This window comes from Trichosurus vulpecula, chromosome 5 (assembly GCF_011100635.1).
Source record: "Trichosurus vulpecula isolate mTriVul1 chromosome 5, mTriVul1.pri, whole genome shotgun sequence".
In the NCBI taxonomy this organism is placed as follows: Eukaryota; Metazoa; Chordata; class Mammalia; order Diprotodontia; family Phalangeridae; genus Trichosurus; species Trichosurus vulpecula.
In genome coordinates this window covers 57,404,344-57,427,245 of record NC_050577.1, presented here as the reverse complement: position 1 = coordinate 57,427,245, position 22,902 = coordinate 57,404,344, and the positions used below count along the sequence as shown (strand labels likewise).

Here is a 22,902-nt window from a genome sequence, read left to right as displayed (position 1 = left end):
TTATGCTATACTATAGGTTTTAGATTACATGTCATACATGTTGTGTTATAATCAGAATATTGTGGGTCATGTTGTATGTTAGCATATATATACACATACACAAACATGCATGATATGCATTACATGTTCATGGGATATTATATATCATATTACGTGTACATAGGCTATACCTATACTAAATATGCAAGATATGTCCTATGTTACATTTACATATCTGGTTATGGATATCTGTATGTCGTATGCTACACAATGCCGTGATTTGTGCCGAGTTCTATATTGCCTGCTATGTTATAATGTAAAGTTGTGTTTTGTTTTATGTTGCATGCATGTTACAATGTCTGTTGAATTATCATTATTCTAATTATTATTGGAAATATGTATCATCATCTATAGTTTATGTTGCATCTTGTTGCATGTTACATCTATTATGGCATGTCATGTGTGTTTTGTTTTAGGTCATGCTATATGATGTGCTTTATGTTAAAAGTTATGCTTTAGGTTATGACACGATACATAGCTTGTGCTTTATTCATGCTATGGCTGGTGTGATTATATGACATGGCTGCGGTGTACATTCGATAATATACTGAATGCTCACTTGTATTGTCACATTGTTACAGCTGTTGCAATACACGTTTAAATTACATATTGTTTTTTGTGTTATGCTATACATTTTGTGTTCTGTTATATTGTTGTGTTATACATGATACGAAGTATACTTTTCTTATCTTGTATGTTATAAATCTTTTCAATGTACATTTTATGTAATGTGTGTGTATTATTTCATGTGTTACATATGCTACAGTGTATATTTGGTTATACTGTATCTTATGCCAGATGGTATATAATATTTTATACTTAGGTTGTATGTTAGATATGAGATTTTTATGATTCGAGTTTTATGTCATATCATACGTTGTGATATATGTAGTATAATATGCTATGTTGTGTATTATATTGCTATGGTGTATTATATCATTGTATATTTTGTATTTCTATAATTGATTAAAAGGTGTTATGATATGCTAAGAAGATATTCTCATGAAAGAGACCAGAGAGAATAATCGGAATCATAATAAATAGCACTTATGTAGTGCCTACTATGTGCTAGGAACCACGGTAAGTGCTTTAGTAATATTATCTAATTTGATTCTCACAACTCTTGGAGGTAGGGGAATGGAAAAAAATATATGAGTAAAAGTCAATAGAGGTAGAGATAGGAGCGATATTTCTGTAGAAGAATACTAGAGACCACCTCAATAGCAAGAGGGCAAATATAAAATAATAGAGAAAACCTTACAAATCTAATACAGAATTGTACTTTATTGGTGATGACGGACTTTAATTATACAGAAATCTGTTGGCATTCTCTTTCTGCCAAAAGCAGAGTGACTAATAATTTCCTTGCTTTCCTTAATGATGTCATCCTAAAAAGGTAGGGGAAAAAACAAGTAAAGGAGGAGATCCTTTTGTTGTCCGTTTCTTACCAACAGGGTTGCTAAGGAGGAAAGGATGGGAAACTTGGTAGGGAGAAGTGACCACTTCATTTTAGAATTTGTGAAAAAGGAGGGGTAAATGGGGAATATTTTAATGGGCTTTTTCAGAGAATAGATTTTAAGGTTTCGGAGTAGGATGTCAAGGATTAAAATTCAGTAGAAGTCAATCTAAAACAGATAAGAAACTTTCAAGAATGAAATTCTAAAGACTTCAAGAACAGGAGGCTTTTCTGAAAAGGCTAATGTTGATGCATATATCAACCTATGTATACTTTTTTTTGGAGAGGGGAGGCAATTAGGGTTAAGTGACTTGCCCAGAGTCACACAGCTATTATATGTCTGAGGCCATATTTGAACTCAGGTCCACCTGACTCCTGGGCTGGTGCTCTATCCACTGTGGCACCTTGCTGCTCCCTATGCTTTTAAAAATATTCAGAAGATAGAAGCAAAGGAGAATAACAGAGGATTGATTTAAAGGCATGGTGGTCCTGAAAGAATGGTCTCAGGACTGCTAAACCTCAGAATTAGGTGAACTTGGCAAGAAATCTAATGACCACAAAATTGATTTTTTTTAAAGCTTTATTGACTAAAAAGGCATATAACTGCTGTTTGAGATAGATGGGATGGTGATAATTGACAGTAGAGAGAAGACAGAGATGCCCGATATTTATTTTGCTTCTATTAATTTCCAGGAAAGGAAAATATCTTTGACCTGGAAAGGTAAGAAAAAAATTACCAACAAGGAATTGATACTTAGGATAAGTTGAGATACAATAATATATAACTTAATTTCCCTAGATTTATTAATATCATTATATGGTATACTTATATGGTATACATGGGTACTAGAAGAAATGGTGTGTGTGGTTGCTGAGCTACTAAAAGCAACTTTGGGGAAAAATATGGAGAAGATTGACTTTTTTAAACCAGCCAAGCAGAAGAATGATGTAACTATAATTTACCTAGATTTTAGTAAAACATTTTATTAAGCCTCATTTTATTTTTGTGGAAAAGATAGACATTGGATAGACAATTGTAAAATTGGGTGGATTCACTTTTGGTTGAACAGCCAATTCCAAGGAATAACTATGAATGATTTGATGTCAATTTGGAATTAGGTATACAGGGCAGCATCTCAACAATTTTTGTTTGTTTCTCTGCTAGTCAGCATATTATCAATTACTTAAATAAAGCCATAAATGGTGTACTGATCAAAGTTTCAGACCATACAATTCTGGGAGGGAAAACTAAAACAACAAAGGACAGAATCAAGGTTCAAAAACACATCATGACTGGATGGGATATTTGGGCCAAATAAAATAATATGAAATATAATAAGGATAAATGTAAAATCTTACTGTTGGGTTCAAACAATCAACTTCATAAGTGCAAAATGGGGATCATACAATAATTATATGTCCCATGTTTGTTATAATGTATTATGCTGTATATTATATATTATATGATCTGATATATGGTATGCTGTTTGTGAATTTTGTAATGTCTATTATGTTATACATTATACTTTATATTTTACATATTACGTGTGATATTTTCATTAGGATAACAATATGCTCCTTTATGCTGTTAATTGCATGTCTCATACTGTGTGTTATTTGTTAGGCATTATAGTTTGCTTTATTATATGGTGCATCTTATATGGTTCAATTCAACCAGGATATGTGCATTATATTTTCTACTACGCACTTTATGGCATATTATAAGTTGTTCTCTGATGTTATATGCTTTATTTTGTGTTACGTTATTACATCTTTTATATTATATGCTGTATGTGACATGTTATGATGCTTTGTAAAGACATTATCTGGTATTACTAAGTTTTTATAATCAAACATTATCAGCTCCTTTTCTGTGATTAGGTTTCAAGGACCAACTCCTTTCATTCATTTCTTTATATTTTATGTTATTATCTATTATATATTAAATGTACTGTATCTGATGTCATAGATTTTATATTTCTTGAATTGTGATTTTTGGGGAGTATATGGATGTTTTGTATATATTATATGTTATAACATATGTATAATATTATGTGTAACCAGGGATGTGCTGCTAAATATTTAACAACCAGATGTGGAGGAAAAATAAGGAACCCACAACACACTATTAAGTTTAATGTGCATTATTAACATTTTCTCCATCACTTTAAGTCTAGACAATCAACAAAACAATAAATTAGGCACTGATTTATGGCATTTGCTCATTTTTGAGGTACAAATGTTCATAGTGAAAATTTAATGATCAGTTCTTGGAACTGGTGCCAGCTGACTTCCTCACACCCTTATGTATAATCACATTTTTAAGCCCCCCAGGAGCACCACAATAAAGAGATAACAGAGAGACTTGAGAAAACCAGGGAATATATACATATACTTCCCTGAGTTCTGATATTTCCTCTTCCTTTGCCTTCAGAGAGATTTCTGGCTAGAGACGGGGATTTTCCCCCCACAGATGAGGCAATGGAGGAAGAAGAGTCTGACTTTGAGAGTCTCTGCTTTTCCTGACATGAAGCAGGAAGTGGACCAATGGCCCAATGCCACTATTGCTGCAAGTAGGAGAAAGTAAAGTGTGAACCAAAATCTCTTTGGAAAGCCATTCATGGAAATGGGACAGAGAGATCATACGTGAAGTGTGAGCGAGATTAGAGAAGAATTGGAGGAAGCCAGGAAAAAACAGACAGCAGCAGGAAGAAGTAGAGAGCAGCCAAGCCCAGTATTACAGCTGGTCTTGGGGAGATCAAAAGGAATTCCACACCACAATTACTTTTCCCCTTATTTCCTCAGAGCACTTGTGGAAGAAGAACCTGATGGATATTTAAACCTACCCAATCACATTCCTTTCTATTCAGATCAGACAGAGTAGGAGGAAGGATGCAGGGAAGGAAAATCAACACAGTCTGCAACAGGCTGTTATTTGAAGCTCTGTTTAATTGTTCACTGGACTTGCCTATGCTATCCAGTTGAATTAATGACATGGTCATTAAAACAAGAACTATTGGATCTTATGAGTTTGAGGGCGAGTTATGATTGGATGAGGGAGTAAAGCCTACTAGTACATATGATGGTGGTTCAAATGAACTGAAGAGAGCAGTATTTTATATCTTGGGTAATTTGAGTATATTTTAAACCAGGCCTTCTAAACTTCCATTGAACTCTGACACAGCTTTGTGACTAGCCAGCCAAGAGAAATAGAGCAGTATAGGATAATGATGGTGGGCATAGGGGTAAAGGAGAGGGTTGGTTACTTACAGGGAGCTATGGCCCACACCCTTCCACCAATCATGTAATGCCCTACTCTCTTTTGACCAACAGAGAATGACTGGAGAAGTCAGGTGTAGTTGCACTCATTAATATGCATACCTTTTAGCATCTAGCTAAGTATGTTCTGTTATTTCATGCTATATGTTATATTTTATGTTAAGTTTTGCATTATGTATTTTATATACAGTGATGTCATATCTTGTATTATTCAGATGTATTGCATTCTATTGTGTTGGGATGTGTTATATATCATGTCACATGGTAGAATATTTTATGAGATGGGGTGAGGTATGTAATGACGTGGCATGAAATGCAAGATATGATGATGTTTATGATGTGGTAAGACTGATAAAAAAGTTGGCTGTGAGTTAAATATTCCAAAATATAGGCAAAGTCAGGGGTAGAGACAAATGGGTTGTAAGCATGTCTTTCTGGTGAGGAAGTGAAATTGTTCTTGGGCTCCCTGAGATAGTTTCTATCAGTCTGACTTTTTAATCGTCTAAGAATCTAAATTACTGTATCCATAGGGACATGGCTAGGCAGGGCCCTAGAGCTGGCCTCTTGGCATAGATAGGAGGGTGATATGCCCCTGAGCAGACATCTACTAGGAGCTGACATATAGGATATTTAGGAAAAACCTAAAGGAAGCAGTGAACTGCTAGAACCCCATTAAATAAATGCTTGAGAATATATTTGATCAAGACAATAAGCCCATGGACTATATGTAAGGAAATTGAAGGCTAAAATCATTATGGACCTTTGAATGCTTTTACATTAACTCTGAAGATTTCCTAAAATATTGTAAATGCCAGAGAATCTCTTATTCTTTAAGAGAGATCATAATAGTTTGGATTCATGTGACCAAGGTTTATAAAGTGTGTACCTCACAACACACAACCCTGTGAGATACGTAAGTATGGGGTTTATTATCCCCATTTTACAGATGAGGCTTTGAGAGATGAAGTGGCTTGCCCATAGTCATGTGGATAGACAGTTTTGGAGGCAGGATTCCAAACCAGATCTTATGATTCAAGCCCACTGATCTTTTCACTATGCCATCAACAGATTCATGTATTTATTGTTGGCTATCTGTTATCCAAATATAGCTTGACTATCAAGAATCCTACATTTTTTTAAAATTTTAAACTGATTTACTTCTCTCAACCAGTATACTCCTGCGTTTCCTGCAAATTATGCCATTTAAAGTTCAGATCATTTGGGAAATAATCTTAAGGGAAACAAAATAGGAAGCTATAACTCAAAAATAATACAAAATTAGTTCAAAGGCAAATTAAGATTTTTGGATTATTTGCTATTTTAAAACGACATGTACCAATCTTGTTTTCAATTACTACAGACAATTAAGTTAGCCTCATTTCCATCTATTTAAGAACCATCAGGAAGTTGAGACAAATTGGTTTGGAGACAGAGGTTAGGGAATCATTAAGCCAAATGCAACTCTCAGGCACCGAGAGGTCAATATTTTTATCAAATGCATTCAAATCTCTCGATAAATAGTCAGCTGCTGTAATATTTGATTCACATGGGGTTCCTCACACTGAAAAACTGGTCTTGTCAATTTTTCTTGCCAGTAATATCATTTTCATCATCTTTTTGGAAGACCTTTACTTTGCTTTGGATCATGTTGATATCATCAACCAACAATCTCAATATGTGATTGTGGTTTCTGAAAAGCCATTAATTGAATTATTAACAATGATATTAGGGCACCACGAGGGGTACTAGAGTTACACAATTTGCCGGCAGTCCTTACATAGCCAGTTTTGGTCATTTGCCAACTTTAAGATGAATCCCTCAGATCTGACCTACCCATTAATTTCTCCCATCTACTTCCATTTAGTCTAGAAAATTGATTTTTCAATATTAACAGAATTTGACCACGGGATTCTTTCCTGGAAACTACATTTAATTTCTTGGAAACAACAATTTAATGTAATGATTAGAGAACTAGTTATAATGTACTGTAAGGTACCTTTTGAAATAATGGCCCATTGGGCCTCATTTAATGTAATGTGCCAATTCCTATAATGCAGAGAGGCAACTCCATGGCAAACATCTGTTTTCCTCATGCAACATGATGCAAAATTGTAAGTAATTTGGGGTAGTTCTCTTATTGGAATTTGGGGGGGACAGGGTTACTTTCCCTTGTAAAGGACTAGAGATGATCAAGAAAAAAAAATAAGTTTTTCATAACCAATGAAGTCTTTAACCCTATCTTTTTGTTATTGTTCAGTTGTTTCAGTAGAGGCCAACTCTTTGTGCTACATTTGGGGCTTTCTTGGTAAAGATACTGGAATGGTTTCCCATTTCCTTCTCCAGCTCATTTTACAGATGAGGAAACTGAGGCAAACAGGATTAAATGACTTGTTAAGCATTACAAAGCTAGTAAGTGTCTGAGGCCAGATTTGAACTCAGGAAGAGGAGTCTTCCTGACTCCAGGCTCGGCACTCTATCCACTGAACCACCTAGCTGCCTCTTGACCCTATCTAATCTTTGTCCATTTGATGAGTCTTTAAATTACCAATTGTTGAGCTATTTACTAACTCATCCCTAGTGTTCTACTAGAGAGGGGAATGTGAATCAGGTCCTACTGCCAGAGACCATTTGTTTTGTCCTTAGTATAATTTTATGTCATTTCAGGTTTTCTTTAGATAAATTACATTGATATTTGAAGTAGATAACTGGCCACAGATCTAACCAGTTCACTGCCAAGTACAATCAGAGATTCTTTTCTTCAAAGGATCTATGATGTCATCAGAGCAATTATTTCCTTCGCTGATGTGAATCACAGTCCTCCATGTGTTAGTCAATAGTTCCCAGATATGCTATTGACAAAACAATCTGTGGTCTGGTTGTCCATCTGTATGAATCCTTCTGAATTTAACTAAGCTGTTCCTCAGAAAACAGACCATAAGTCCATCACTGGACCAATGTTCAAAACTTTTCCAACTTTTCCAACAGTGATATCTGTTGGCACCTCTCCTATATTTCCATAGCCTTGGAAAGCCTCCCCACACCCCAGTGTCATTTTTTAGATTGTGCAAAGGCTTTAGACAAGAACTTTAGTGGAGGACACATATTTGATGGAGAACATAAATTTTATATATATATACACACATATATATACATATATATATATGTTTATGTAACCTGATTTCATAGTTGTAGGGAACTCCCATTGAGGAAATTCCCTCCATCAATGCATATCAACCTTTTGAGTTTAGATGACTATCAGAGTCAGGACTCACACTCAATTCTTACTGACTTAGAGACTGGCTCTCTATCTACTATGCCATTCTGCCTAATTATGTAAGGTTTCAGCACCATATAGATAAAAATACAGATAGTGATAAGAACCAGAGTTGTAACTCTCTGTGGAAGAAATTCCTTCCACCACAGCAGGTTGGCACCTTTTCTTTAGCCTTAGAGGGTTAGCTAGAATACTAAGGAGTTAAATGACCTGTCCAAGGTCACATGTCCGGGAGGGACCAGATGTAGGGTATGAACCTTGGTCTTCATTTGAGGATTATAAATGTAGAAAGTAAGTGCTAATGTAGGTCTGACTTATGGCAGATACCATGAGCTTGCCATGGCTCTAAATTCACTCCATAGGGCAGCACTGGAGATTTTTGAAATAGCCTTAATTTATGAAGAATTCAGACTATCAGAAGTACTGGCTAGTATATTCATTGTTTGTTGTTCATTCATTTCAGTCATGACCAACTCTTCATGACCGAGGCAGATTTGAACTCAGGAACATGAGTCTTCTTGACTCCAGGCCCAGCACTCTATCTACTGGGTTACCTAGGTCTTCATTGATGTAGGCATTACCAATTTGACTAGACCAATTTAATTTGCTACCAAAACTGTAGTTCTCCAGTAACGCATTGCTTCTCCCTCCCATCCTCCACTTTGCTCCATGGAAACCTTGGAGTTGCCATCTAATGAAGAAAAATAGATAAATAAAGTACCCTTTATTTTTAAAAAAATGACCTTCTACTCTTAAGTTACAAGAATTTCTGTTTTCTTAATAACTCTATGACTGCTTTGCAAATTGAAAAGGATAATTAATTTCTGCCACTTTAAACATAAGATACTTTATGAAGGAAATAAAAATAAGTCAAAAGGAGAATTCAGTCCCCATCACTCTAGTGACTGGACCCTGATCAGGCACTTGGAGTTGGATTTGCCAAATCTCCTGTCTGCACCACGTAGGAGGGGTGTTCTCAAGTCCTGTGCTACAGAACGCCCTGTTCTTTTCTTTGAAGGCAGCTCATACTTGGAGTCTTTAGAGAGAGTGAAATGTATACAAACCAAGTGAATTAGCACAGTATAAAACCACACAGTCAAGAGATACAACTCACTTTCTAGGGCTGTTGGTGGCAGCTTGGCTTGCTGGTATTTTGTGAGCTGGCAAGAGCAACTGAGTAGCTGTTGAATGATCGCTGGGCTGATTTGCTGGAAGTGTTCCTTAGAAATAGGAGAATGGCTGTTCGGTAAAAATATCTCCACAAGCTCCTTGGCAGAGAAGCAAGCCTAGGCAGGAAAACGTGTATTGTTATTAACCACGCCATTGGAGAAAACTCAGGATGCATGTCCATTCTTTAAGAATGAATGAGAACTTAACGGAATTTTTAAAATGGAAAAAGATAAAGGTTGTCACACATACTTCTTGAAAACATATTTTCCATGAACAAAGAGGATTCACTTTGTCCACTGGTCAAAATCTCATCTATCATGTTCATCATTGTAATTATTTCTGAACCTTTCTCTTGTGCCTCCTCCTCCTTTATTTTAGTCTTTTGCAATCATGCTTAATGAGATTCTGCACAGAAACCTCATGAAGTAGGTTAGAACTCTGGCCTCATTTCCTAAGCCAATGCTTTTGTTGTTCTTTTTCAATGGGAATAGCTTTTTGGACCAATAGTCTCCAGAGATAAATGCACTCTAAACCAAGCTCTGAAGAAATAAGGGTATTGTCTTCAGCAAGCAATCTCTGGCATTTAGACTTTAAGAGTAATATGAAATATCAAAAGCAGGGGAGGGGAATAATACAGAAAATGTTGCTGTTGGTATAAATGAGTCTCAGCAAATATGTAATGCTAATTGACTGTACTAGTCTCTCTTACAAAATGGCTGAAGAGTGATCATTTTAGTCAAGATAGCATACTGACTTAAAAAAACTTACTTTCTAATTGAATTTATTAATTCCAACTAAATTGACTGGTTTATTTAGGTCCTGGCATCATGTAGATAGGCATCAGATAGGCATCAGATGTAGATAAACTATTAGCTATAAGTTTAAGGGCAGAAAAACCTAGTTGGGGCCCCACATCATGAATTTCAGAAGCTTCCACTATACCTAGTTCAGTCAAATGAAAATTTTTGATGTATGTCTTTTGTTTTTTAAAATTATTTAATTAATATTTCCCCCCAATTACATATAAAAACAATTTTTAGCATTGGTTTTTTTAAAATTTTGCATCAAAAATTCTCTCCTACTCCTCATTCAGAAGGAAAGCAATTTGTTATAGGTTATACATTTGCAGTCATGCCAAATGTTATTTCCATATTAGTCATGTTATGAAAGAAAACACAGACAAAAAACCCAAGAAAAATAAAGTAAAAAAGTATGCTTCAATCTGCATTCAGATAATTCCATCAGCTTTTTCTCTTCAGAGGCATAGCGTTTTCATAATTCCTTCAGAATTGCCTCGGATCGTTGTATTGCCAAGAACAGCTAAGGCATTCAGAGTTACTCATCCTATAATATTGCTGTTACTGGATACAGTGTTCTCCTAGTTCTGCTCATTCCAGTTTGCCTCTGTTCATGTAAATCTTTCCAGGCTTTTCTGAGAGCAACCTGCTTGTCATTTCTTATAGTACAATAATATTCCATCACAATCATATACGATAACTTGGTCAGCCATTCCCCAATTGATGAGCATTCCCTTAATTTCTGATTTTTGCCACCACTAAAAAATACAGACCTAGTAGTGGTATTACTAGATCAAAGGAGATGCATGGTTTTATAGCTCTTTGGACATAGTTCCAAATTGCTATATATAATAGTTGAATAAGTATGCAACTCTACCAACAGCGCATTAGTATCTCAATTTTCTCACGTCCCCCTCCAACATTTGTCATTTTCCTTTTCTTCGTATTAGCTAATCTGATAGGTGTGAGGCGGTACCTTAGAGTTGTTTTAATTGTATTTTTCTAATTAGTAATGATTTGGACCATTTTTTCATTTATTGGAGACAGCTTTATTTCATCTGAAAACTACCTGTTCATATCCTTTGATCATTTATCAATTGAGCAATGGATTTTATTTTTATAAATTTGACTCAGTTCTTTAAATATTTGAGAAATGAAGCCTTTATCAGAGAAATTTCCTGTAAATTTGTTCCCACTTATGACTAGTGTACTTGCTTCCATCCTATCCCTCCCCATCCTATTTATCCTACTCTCTCCCCTTTCACCATGTCCATCCTCATAAGCATTTTGCTTCTGACTACTGTCTTTCCCCCATCCTCTTTTCTATCAGCCCCACCTTCTTTCATCCCCTTTCCAACCCATTTTCCTATAGGGTAAGATAGATTTCTATACCAACTGAGTGTCATTCCCTCTTTGAGCCAATTATGATGAAATTGAGGTTCAAGGGATCCCATCCGCCTCCCCCATCACTGTAATAGCTCTTTCCTGCCTCTTCTATGTGAGACAATTTATCCCCTCTACCAGTGCATTCTTCTTTCTCACTTCTTAATTTTATTTTTTAGATAATCAGCCCATTATATTCAACTCATATCTGTGCCCTGTATTTATCTAGACACACCCTAACTGCCCTATATGAAAGTTACGAGTATTTTCTCATGTAGTAATGTAAAGAGTTCAACTTTATTGATTCCCTTATTATTTCTCCTCCCTGTTTGTCTCTTTATGCTTCTCTTGAGTCTTGTTTTTGAAAGTAAAATTTTCTGTCCAGCTCTGGTCTTTTCATCAGAAATGCTTAAAAATCCTCTATTTCATTAAATATCCATTTTTCCCCTGAAGGACTGTACTCAGTTTTGCTGGGTATGTGATTCTTCGTTGTAATCCTGGCTCTTTTGCCCTCCTATCCTTTAATGTAGAAGCTGTTAAATTTTGTGTTGTCCTAACTGTGGCTCCAATTGTTTCTTTCTGGCTGCTTGCAACATTTCCTCTTTGACCTAGGAGCTTTGGAATTTGGCCATAATATTCCTGGGAGTTTTCTTTTTGGGTCTCTTTCAAGAAGTAATTGGTGGATTCTTTTCATTTTTATTTTACCCTCTGGTTCTGGAATATCAGGGAAGTTTCCTTTGATGATTTCTTGAAAGATGAGGTCTAGGATCTTTTTTTTGATCATGGCTTTCAGGTAGTCCAAGAAGTCTTAAATTATCTGTTTTTGATTTATTTTCCAGGTCAGTTGTTTTTCCAATGAAATATTTCACATTTTCTTCTACTTTTTTCATTCTTTTTATTTTATTTTTTCTTGATGTCTCATGGAATCATTAGCTTCCACTTTCCCAATTTTAATTTTTAAGGAATTATTTTCTTCAGTTATGTTTTGTACCTCCTTTTCCATTTTGACAATTATACTTTTTAAGTTCTTTTCTTCAGTGAATTTTTGTATGTCTTTTTCCATTTGGCCAGTTCTGCTTTTTAAGGCCTTCTTCTCTTTATTGTATTTTTGTGCTTCTTTTACTATTTGGCCTATTCTGGTTTTTTTTAAGGTGTTGTTTTCTTCAGTATTTTTGTGCTTCTTTTTACCAAGCTGTTGCCTTTTTTCATGATTTTCTTTCATCACTGTCATTTCTTTTCCCAATTTTTCTTCTATCTTTCTTATTTGATTTAAAAAACCCTTTTTGAGCTCTTCCAGGAATTCTTTTTGGGCTTGAGACCAATTCACATTTTTATTTGAGGCTTTTGGTGTAGCCATTTTGACTTCGTTGCCTTCTTCTGAGTTTGTGTTTTGATTTTCTCTGTCACCGTAGTAACTTTTTATGATCAAGTTCTTTTTTTGATGTTTTCTCATTGTTCCTGCCTATTTCTTGACTTCTAACTATATACTCAAGTGGGTTCTGCTTCTAGGGTGGAGGGGACACTGTCTCAATCTTCAGGTTTTTTTGTGCAACTGTTTTCAGAACTAATTCTGAGGACCTGGTATGCTCTAAGGAGAGGCATGTTTATTAATCCCCTGGTCCATGTCCTGGTCTGTGAGAAACCACAAGAACCCTTTTCAGCCCCGGAAATGTGACCATGGCCCCCACTCCCTTGCAGCCGCAAGCTCTGGAGTGCTACAGCTCTTCCTTGCCCTGGAACTGGGACTCAGGATGGTGTATGGGCAATTCAATAGATTCCTGCCCCCAGTGCCAGCAAAGGGGCCCCTGTAATCTCCTTCTGACCAGTTGTCTGACCCACTTACCATCTGTGGGCTGAGAGCTCTGGAAGCCCCCACTGATTCAGTCATCCCCAAGGCCCACTGCTGGTTTGCAGGGACACAGCCTGCACTGGCAAAGCTTTTAGTAGGCTGTGCTTCACTGTCACTGCCTTTCAACAGACCTTTCCTGCCAACCTTCTAACTTGTCTTGGGATTGGAAAATTTCTTCACTCTGTCCTTTTGTGGGTTCTGCCACTCCAGAATTTATTTAGGGATATTATTTAAAGTTGTTTGGAGGGCAATTTGGGAGTCCCTGCCTTTTCTCAGCCATCTTGACTCAGTTCTCCTCCCTCCTCGCAAGAGAAGATATTTAAGGTAGGTTCTCACTGACTTCAATGCTGGTTTATGACTGGCCTATCTTTTGTGACTTATTTTCCACCGTGTGGGAAAATGCAGGAGTAAACTACCAAGTAAAGCTCCCAGAAGTAGTGGTCTGGGCTTGACTTCCATGGTCTTAGGTGTCCATCTTATTTCTTTCTGTGCTTTGGGGCAGGGTCCTGGCTGCTAAAACTTAGAATGGAAAAGTAATTAGATACTGATGTGTCCTATGCACGTCTCGACTACTATTGGATGGTGTGTTCTCTAGAACCAAGACTCAGGGAGCATCTAACTTTATTTTTATTATTTTATTTTCTTTCTGTTTCTTTTTGCAACATGGCTAATATAAAAATAGTTTTGCCATGATTTCACATGCATAATTGAAATCAAAGTGCTTACCTTCTCAATAAGGAGAGAGATTTGGGAAGGAGAGAGAATTTAGAACCAAAATTTTTTTAAATGATTCTTTTACATGGAAAATATTTAATTAAATAAACAAAATCAATAAACTTAATAAAATAAAATTTAATAAAAACAATAATTTAATAAATTTATTAAAATATTTTTAAAAGAGAGAATCTGATTTGTTCTGTGAATTTTAGATTCAGTCAAAGGGCTGTACTTGAGAACCTAGAGGGCCACAGGTTCCCCACCCCTGATTCTAGGCAGTAATGTGTCCTAATAGCCAATCCTTTCAGACTGAATCCATTTCCTCATTACTGGAAAATATTGTCTAGGAGTGAGTATTTTATGTAAGTAATATAAGCAGTGAATGGAACCAGTTTCTAAGAAATTTTTCATGATTTTTATCTTAGCCATTTCAAGTTCTGATTCATTTTGTGAATATGATATGATGACTATGATAAATAAGTAGAACTTAAATTTCCTTTTATTAGAATGAATAGATGTCATATGATATAACATATTGCATATTGCAATGATGACCTTTGCAATTCTCTGTTCTTCAGTTACAATACAATAATGTTTTAACCTGTGTGGCTTGTTTGTCAGAATGCTAGTCTACGGGATAGAGATTGGTTCTACGATTTCATTGATACTGAGGACTCTCAGATAAGGAAACTCTGTCTCCAAATGCAGGTAAATTCCTTCTTGGTTACCCCCCCACACCACACACACAAATATATATATATGTATATATATATATATGTGTGTGTGTGTGTATGTGTGTATATATACATACTTGAACTTAGTTCTAATTAGTTACAAGGCCAGCGTTTGCTTCTTTAGGCCATGTTTTCTTTCCACTGTTATAAAAAATAAGAAATTCTAATAAATCAATGAATTTCTCATCATAATGTATTATAACGTTGAAACATTTGCTATTGTTTAGAAATGTGAAATTTCTTACCTAAAACATTTGAGGGTGATTTGATCATCCAAAAAATATGAGAAAATTATCATGCCATCACAAAGGCACTAACTTGGACTGAACCCTACAAAATTCTCTTTTCCACCATCTGTTGCTAATGGAACATAAATACACACTAAAAATAAAAATCAGGATAAAAATAAAAATGAGGGACAAACTTTCAATGATGAATCCTTTTAGATAAAAATCTCCAAATGGAAAATGTCTAGCTAGTAAGAGAGGGAATGAAAAGGCAAATGGAAGCAGGAAGCCATGTATCTTTGCCCAGTGTACAGTTAAGAAACAAAAACGTTAACCCTGAAAGTGTTTCTGAGTTTTAGAATAACTTCCCTTACAAGAATACAAGTTCTATTCTGAGTCTCTCAGTCCCTGATTTTTATTTACTGCATCTGAGTTATTTAGGCCACTATTGTTTTCAACATCTGACATCACTAATATGAATGCCATTTGAGGTCACTAAGATAAATCATAATGCTTTGAATTGTAAAAAAAATAAACTGACAATGACAAAGAATAAAGATGTCTTTTGATAGATTATTCGCTGATGTTGAGACATATCCTTCTCCATGAGCTCAAATGGAAACCATTTCAACTGAAACAATTTAGTCAATAGATCGGATCTGGTATTAAAATGCCAGACTCACTATCTCCCTGAATGGAGGTATACTGCATTCGTGTGGCCTTAGCAGCAGCCATTTAAGGCAGGGACCCTGACAACATCATTTACCCCAATCACCTATTAAGGACATGGAGACGCATGGCTGAAACAAATGTGCCACTTATCTCTTCTACCCCTTTTGCTCCCACTAACACATTTTTATCCAACCCCACAGTGGCCAGTTCCTGCCTTATCAAAGCCTATTTTTGACACCCCTAAATAACCCTTACTACCCTTCTATGATTTTCCTCTGTTCCTGGTAGCACCTGATGTCCTTCCAAACGCACTCAGAACTGAAATGTACCAGTTTCCTGTTATCTTGACTCAAATGCATGTTATTATAATTGCTACATTCCATAGGAACTTCCACTTGGATGCTTCATCTTGGAATGGAGAGGGTCCTGGCTTTACAAAGGAGATACCCACAGAATGCCTGCCTGGTGATCTATCTTTTATCATAAAGCCAGCCTAGCTAAGTTCAGAGCTTCCCATCAAAAGAAAATTGATGACCAACAATTGGTGGATGCTTTTCTGGCCATAGCAATTCATGAAAAGTGTGCAAAGTTGTGATATACATAGGAAGATAGGATACACACATGGATAACAGTAGCTGACAATTATGTAATGCTTTAAGATTCATAAAGTGCTTGATACAAGGTGTCTCAAAAATCAGAGTGCAGTTTAAAGCTTAAAAATTAGCACCAGGGACTTCCAGATATTCTATTTCTTCTCTCCATTTATGGATACTCTCTGGATCTGTAATCAACCCACTGGTGAAATAGGTGCAGAACTTTCTGTTGGACTGTCCTGGTCGCATTTTCCATTCAGGATTAAACTTTAATAACTTAAAACTACTCTCTGACTTTTGGGACACCCTGTAGATGCTACCTCATTTGAGCTTCCTAACTGTTCTATGAGAAGATATCATCTGTAGTTTTATCTCCATTTACAGAGAGCTTAAGTGATTTGTATCTGGTTACACATTAGGGTCAGAAGCAAGATTCAAACCAAGGTCTTCCTGACTCCAAGCCCATTTCTCTGTTTATTGTATCAGACTACTTCTGAGCACTGGATGAAACCAGACCTCTTTTGGAATACTGAATTTGAAGGATTCCATATGAAGTTCTATTTCATGTGAAGTTTTATGAGAAACTTCAAAAGACGCGCATACGCCCGACTTAGGCTTGTTGCTTTCTGTGCAAGACTTAGACCCTTATATCCTAATTCAAACTGGCAGGCTGCTCAGGGCTTGCCTCCTCACTCTAGGCTTTGGTTGCAGAGCCAATCAGAAGGAGTACCCAGAGGGTTACTCGGGCTACAGAACAAAAGTCTTTGCATGGTCATGCCTTGCCACATGGAGACGTCACACTGACTTCTCGGAATCTGCCAGAACATTGGTTACAGGCATGGACAAATCAGACACCTTCCCATCTTGATTCACTTATGTAGACCTAAGCAGATTTTGTTTTTTTTCCCCTTTGTGCAATGAAGTTTTTAGATAGTGACCTGCTGGCAGTAGGAGATAGTTCTCAGCTTAGTCCCAGAGAGCATTGGAGTGATGAGGTTTTATTTCAGTCTAGTATATTGCTGATGAAATGAGGCCATCAGACTTTGCAAACTGAACCGTAGCATCTGTACTAATATCTATCTGCCTGGACAAAAGCACTGGAAGCTCACTTCACAGAGAAAGGTCTTGATTTCTGGGATTCATTTGTTGTTCAGCACATGCCGGTCGCCAGATTTAGGGTTAGCAAACTTATGTCTCTTCCTGTCATTAGAAAGACTTCCCTCCAAGTGGAATTGGCCTACAATAATAGATGGACTTCGCTACAGACTCCAGGAGGTAGCAACACTCTCCTCTTCAAATTACCTTCTGTTATTAACTCATTTGTATTAATGGCGTATCTCATTCAGCCTCTACCCCTAGAAAGAATGTAAGCTCTCTGAAGGCTGTGATGGTTTTCTTTTTGTTTTTGTTCCCCCAGAGCTTAGCACAGTCCCAGGCGCATAGTGGGTGCTTAATAAATGTTTTCTTAAACTATTTAATTGAATCGTTTAATACCAATGTTTATATTATACAAAAAGTTAGGGTTTTCCCTTAACAATGAGTAGATTTGCATGGAAAAAGTCTAGATGAACTACATATATATGTATCTATGCATGTATGTACTATGTATATATGTATGTGAGTGAACATAGTATATTGGCTATAGAGCTGACCCCAGAGCAAGATAGTCCTAGGTTCGTCTTGCCCTTTATACAGACTGGTTGTGTGAACTGAGCAAATCATTTAATATCGCAATGCCATAGGCACCTCTCTAGGCTACAATGGTAAAGAAGGTGCCAATGGGCCTCAGTAAAGGAAATCCTTGGAGCTCTATACACTGGGCCAAATATGTATACATATAGGTACGTATATATGTATGCATGCATGTGCATGTTTATCCTCTAATACAATATTATAGAATCTCTAATGTATATATTTAAAGAGACTTTCTTTAGAGCCTCCCATTCCTTAGAGATTCCCGAAACACTAAGAAGCAACCTCAGATCTCTACACAAATGGGAAAGTCAGCAAGCAAAGTGTTTTTGACCCTCGGCAGATGGTAGATATTCTTATAAATAAGAATGTAGAAAATTTTCCTAGGGCATCAAGTGCCTTATGTTTGTGTGGAAAAACCAGGTAGAATCTGCCCTCCGTCTCTCTGCTTACAGCCTGCTAACACCATTGGACCACAAGTTTATGGTGCATTTGGCCCAAGTATCAACTGGACCCATTGTTCTTTCTATGCAATGGAGCTCACAGATGCCTCACCTCAGTACTTCATGGATCTTTCTTCAAGTGATATAGGTAGTGATCCCTTTCAGTATTCTAGACTGCTATGTCCAACAAAATTGTCATCTTTTGGCCAGAGTGGTGATGAGGTTCTCCAAACTTGCCTAGGCTACTCTCCCAACAATGGCCACAGTCCTGTGCTAGGCCTTGACTAGAAGATTTTCCCAGGCTGGTAGGACCTACCAGAGCTTCAGTTCCACTGGCACAGCCTTCAAGAACTCAGGGTCACTCCCATGCACTGAGTGAGCAGCAGAGGAACACTTTGGTGGAAGTTTAAACAGAAACCTCCCTCTCACAAAATATTAGAATGAAGGCTAGCTGAGTTCTCTTGTAAGGATTATCTCTGGAGCATAATTGTATACTAGAACAAAGGTTCTTCCCCTGGTGTCCATGACATGGTATGCTTATAAATATTTAACAACTGGGTCTTAAAAAACTATATATATACATATATATATATATGTACACAACACATTTTAAATTTAATTTGCATTATTATTTTTCTCCATCATTTTCTTAAGTCTAGACCACTAACAAAACAATAAATCAAAACCTGATTTATTGATAACTGAAGTATAAATACTCATACCGAAAATTTAACAATTGGCTTCTAACACATCACTGAATTCAGTGATGAGTTTCAAGGGGTCTGTGAAATTGGAGGGGAAAAAATTGTATCCTCATTTTCCCTAGCCTCGAACTGAAATTCACCAGTTCCTTCAATCATGAATTTGGGCAATAGATGTTATTCTGGAAAGGGGTCCATAGGTTTAACCTGACTGACAAAGGGGTCCATAATTCACAAAAGATTAAGAGCTCTTGGACTAGAACCAAATCACAAAAAATCAGATTTGAATGAGAAATGTTTGTTGTTGCTTTGAGGTCCATTAAAATTTCTGACTCCAATCATACATTTTTAGAGTTGGAAGGGATGTTAAACATCTTCCAGTCCTACACTCTCATTTAACAGATGAGGAAACTGAGTCCCATAAAAATGAAGTGATTTGCCCAAGGTCACATCTAAATAGTACATAGAAGAATTGTGATTCGCATCTAGCTTCTCTGTCTCCAAATCCAGCATTCTTTCTGCTGCTATATGCTATGGCACAGATAATAACAGGTATACATCTTGGCCCAAAGGAAAGAATACATACATGAGGTTTTTCCTAATAAACCAAGTCTTATGTACATCTGCAGAGAGAAATCAGGTGGGAAAAAGAAACCATTCTCATATTTGCCAAGATTGCTCATGTGACCTTGTGAAATTTATGTAGTTTTTTCATGGAAGAAAATGTAATGATTACCTCTTAAATTTGCCTTATTTTCTCCCACCTCCGGCCCCTTGACTTGCCCATGTAATTTCTGCTTCTTGACAGTCATCAGGGATAAGAACAAAGTTTGTACCTGGTCCCAGGCTGTGGTATTGTCATTTGGGTCTCCATCCAGTCCAGCAGAAGCTGAAAGATTGAGATAGGCCCAGTCTTGAATGGTCAAGTTTCTCCATCTCCTTTTATGCGGGAATGTTTGTTCTCTTTTGTTGCAAGGACTTTTGGTCCAAAGAACATTGAGAAGCTGGTCTATTTCTAGAAATGTCACAGAAGAACTGATGTCAGAGTAAAAACAAGCTGGTTTTAATTTTTTAATAGTGGTTTAGTTGATTTTTAATTAAAAAATTAATTAAATTAATTAAAAGCATCAATTTAATAATTAATGAATTAGAAGCATTTTGCTTTTAATCTATGGAAAGAACACAGCATGTATAATCATAGGGCATGAGTTAAATCCTGAACTTGCTTCTATGTGGATCTTGGACAAGTTATATCCTTTTTCTGGGCTTTAATCTTTGCATTATAATACTGAGAGCATTGGGCTAGATTCACCCTAAGGCCTTTTCTTGCTCCAAATCCTATAATCCTTTAATCTTTTTGCTTTTGTAGGTTGGTGACCATAGCTCAGGGGAAATTTTATAAAGGGAATTAGACACTAGTGAATATCACAAAGCTTTGAGCCTAGAGGATAGATGAGAGACCTCTGCTACCTCCAGGAGAGATTCTGAGATGATAGAATCATAGATCCTCCGAATTGGAAGGGGTCTCTGAGACCTTTGAGTCTATCTCACCCATACCTGATTAAGAATCCCCTCTTCAACATATAATTATCCTTTTAAAGAGTTGTCTGAAGGCACTGAGAAGTTAAATCACTTGTCCAGTGTCCTAGAGCCAGTATGTGTCCAAAGTAGAACTTGAAACCAGGTCTTACAAACTCCAAGGCCTAATCTTTATCCATTGTGACAGACTGCCTCTCATCCTCTGCTTTATTTCACAAGTATCCCATCTATGCCTTTATACAAATCATTTAAAATGTGTCAAACACAAGGCCAAGCACATCTCCATAAAATACATTTCTAAGTGTATCTCTAACCATGTCAACTCTTTGAGTCTGACTTCACACAATTCTGAATCTTTCTAATTACACCCTTATGTAATCCAAAGGCTCAGCAAACCACAGCCTGAGAGCCAAATCTGGTTTTCATTCTTAGTCTTTGGGCTGTACAAAAATAAGTAGCAAGCTGGGCCCTTGGGACATAATTTGCTGAACCCTGGTCTAGTCCATACCTTTCCACATGTTCTACTAAAATAATATGATAGGTTATCTCAAATGCTTCACTAAAACCAAGGTAAACCTCAGTTGCCTTGATCAATTAGTCTAGTTAACTTGTCAAAAAAAAAGAAAAGAAAATTATTCTGCCATGATATTTCTTGATAAAGCCATGCTTTGTACTCTTGTGATCACTGTTTCCTTTTCTAGATGTTCTTTAACCATCCCTTTAATAATACATCCTAGGATTTAAAGTCAAGGTCATTGATCATCATTGGCAGACTTTATTCATTTTCATTTTTTTTAAAATTAGGACACTCCTTCTCCTCCATTTCTACCATACCTTTTCTATTCTCCATAAACTTTTAAAGACCATTACCAAATAGCCTAGCAATCACATTGGTCTGTTCTTTCAATAAAGGCACATAGCAACAGACAGCAATCTAGCCTTAAAGCATACTCATTAGTGGTAGAAATCAGAATATTTACATGGATCCTGCTTGGCCATTGGTATTCTAAATGAATCATTATGAGTATAGTGATAGCTACACCTAGGGATAAGGACTGTTTTGCCAGTATATGGTCATTTAAATAGTATAAACTGGTGACGATCTTAACCATTTGCAAATAAGCGTATCTTTTTGTGAAAGGATGGATTTCTAAAAATTACTCATATTGAATATAACAAGGAGAGCAAAATCTCTCCTGTTGTATTCAAACAATAAGTGTATTGAGGCTGCAGAATTAATCAGCCTAGACACATATAAATATCAATTGGCCAACCAACAAATATTAAATGATCCTCTCCTTAGAGCAGTTTTTTTTCTTCAAAAAAGCAAGAACAAAAAAGAAGCAAATTTTTTAATTGTGCATCTCCACTGCTGTCTGGGAAAAGCAAAGCAAAGTGAAATTAATTTATATTAGACCATCTTTGTGGAAATGAAAGTCAGGAATCATGGGTTCATATTGCAGTAATGTACATGGTGTGGGGGTGAGCAATATCGACATAAAAGTTGCATTTTCCACTTAGGGAACACAATTTTCTTAACATTCCAATTACCATGAACCTATTGCCTCACATTGGGAAGTTATGCCAGCTGAATGGTTGCTCATTTAAGAGAAAAGAGGCAAGAATCTGGATTTGAAGCTAAAATGTAGAGTTCAAATAAAGGCTCTGCTGCTCACTACCTGTATGATCTTGGAGAGACACTAAATTTCTCTGAACCTCACTTTCCTTATCTGCAAAATAACAGGGCTGTAGGACCTTTCCGAAGTCCCTTCTGTCTCTAGTCTTTATTTACTTTACCAGATAGCACCTTCTGACCCAAATATTCTCCTCACCCATATACAGTAGAACCTCAAATTTTATCCTTCGAAAATTCTACCTCTTCATTAAACCCTGCCCTGGACTCCAAATGTTGGATATTAAAATGAAATCACATGCAATAATTAACTTCTTCATACGATCATTGATGTTGTTCGTCCTTTTTAAAAGAGGACCAATGGCATCAAGGGTGGTCTTGATTAGCACGTGAATTGGATTATAGTGAGGAAGAACTGCACAAATTCATCAGTCTCACCCTTTCTTCCTGAGTCATTGATGTCCAATGGCAGGATATGGCAGGATGACTGGTGATGGCCCACAATGCAATGGATGACATTAGCCTATTCAATGTCTGACCAAGCTCTAAGTGCTCCACGGTGCCTGCTTCAGCTGCCTTCCTGGCCATTGGAATAAATTGTTCTCATCCACCCATTATGACTGGGAAAGTCTTCACATGTTTGGGGTAGACATGCCGCTAACTTATTGATGTATTTGAGGCCTGTCAGTTACTCTCAGCCTGAT

At 36.6% G+C, this 22,902-nt stretch overlaps 1 protein-coding gene across 2 annotated transcripts in view; it reads right to left on the bottom strand.

Annotated features, from left to right (window-relative positions):
* SLC39A12 (solute carrier family 39 member 12) overlaps positions 1-22,902 on the bottom strand; it is a 114,412-nt gene that overhangs the window by 62,133 nt on the left and 29,377 nt on the right. For both annotated transcript variants that reach the window (XM_036760310.1, XM_036760311.1), the window contains exons 5-6: positions 19,863-20,041; positions 9,163-9,334 (exon numbers count right to left, since the gene is read on the bottom strand). In XM_036760310.1, the coding sequence (XP_036616205.1) occupies positions 9,163-9,334; positions 19,863-20,041 (351 nt within the window). The remainder of the gene's footprint in view (positions 1-9,162; positions 9,335-19,862; positions 20,042-22,902) is intronic.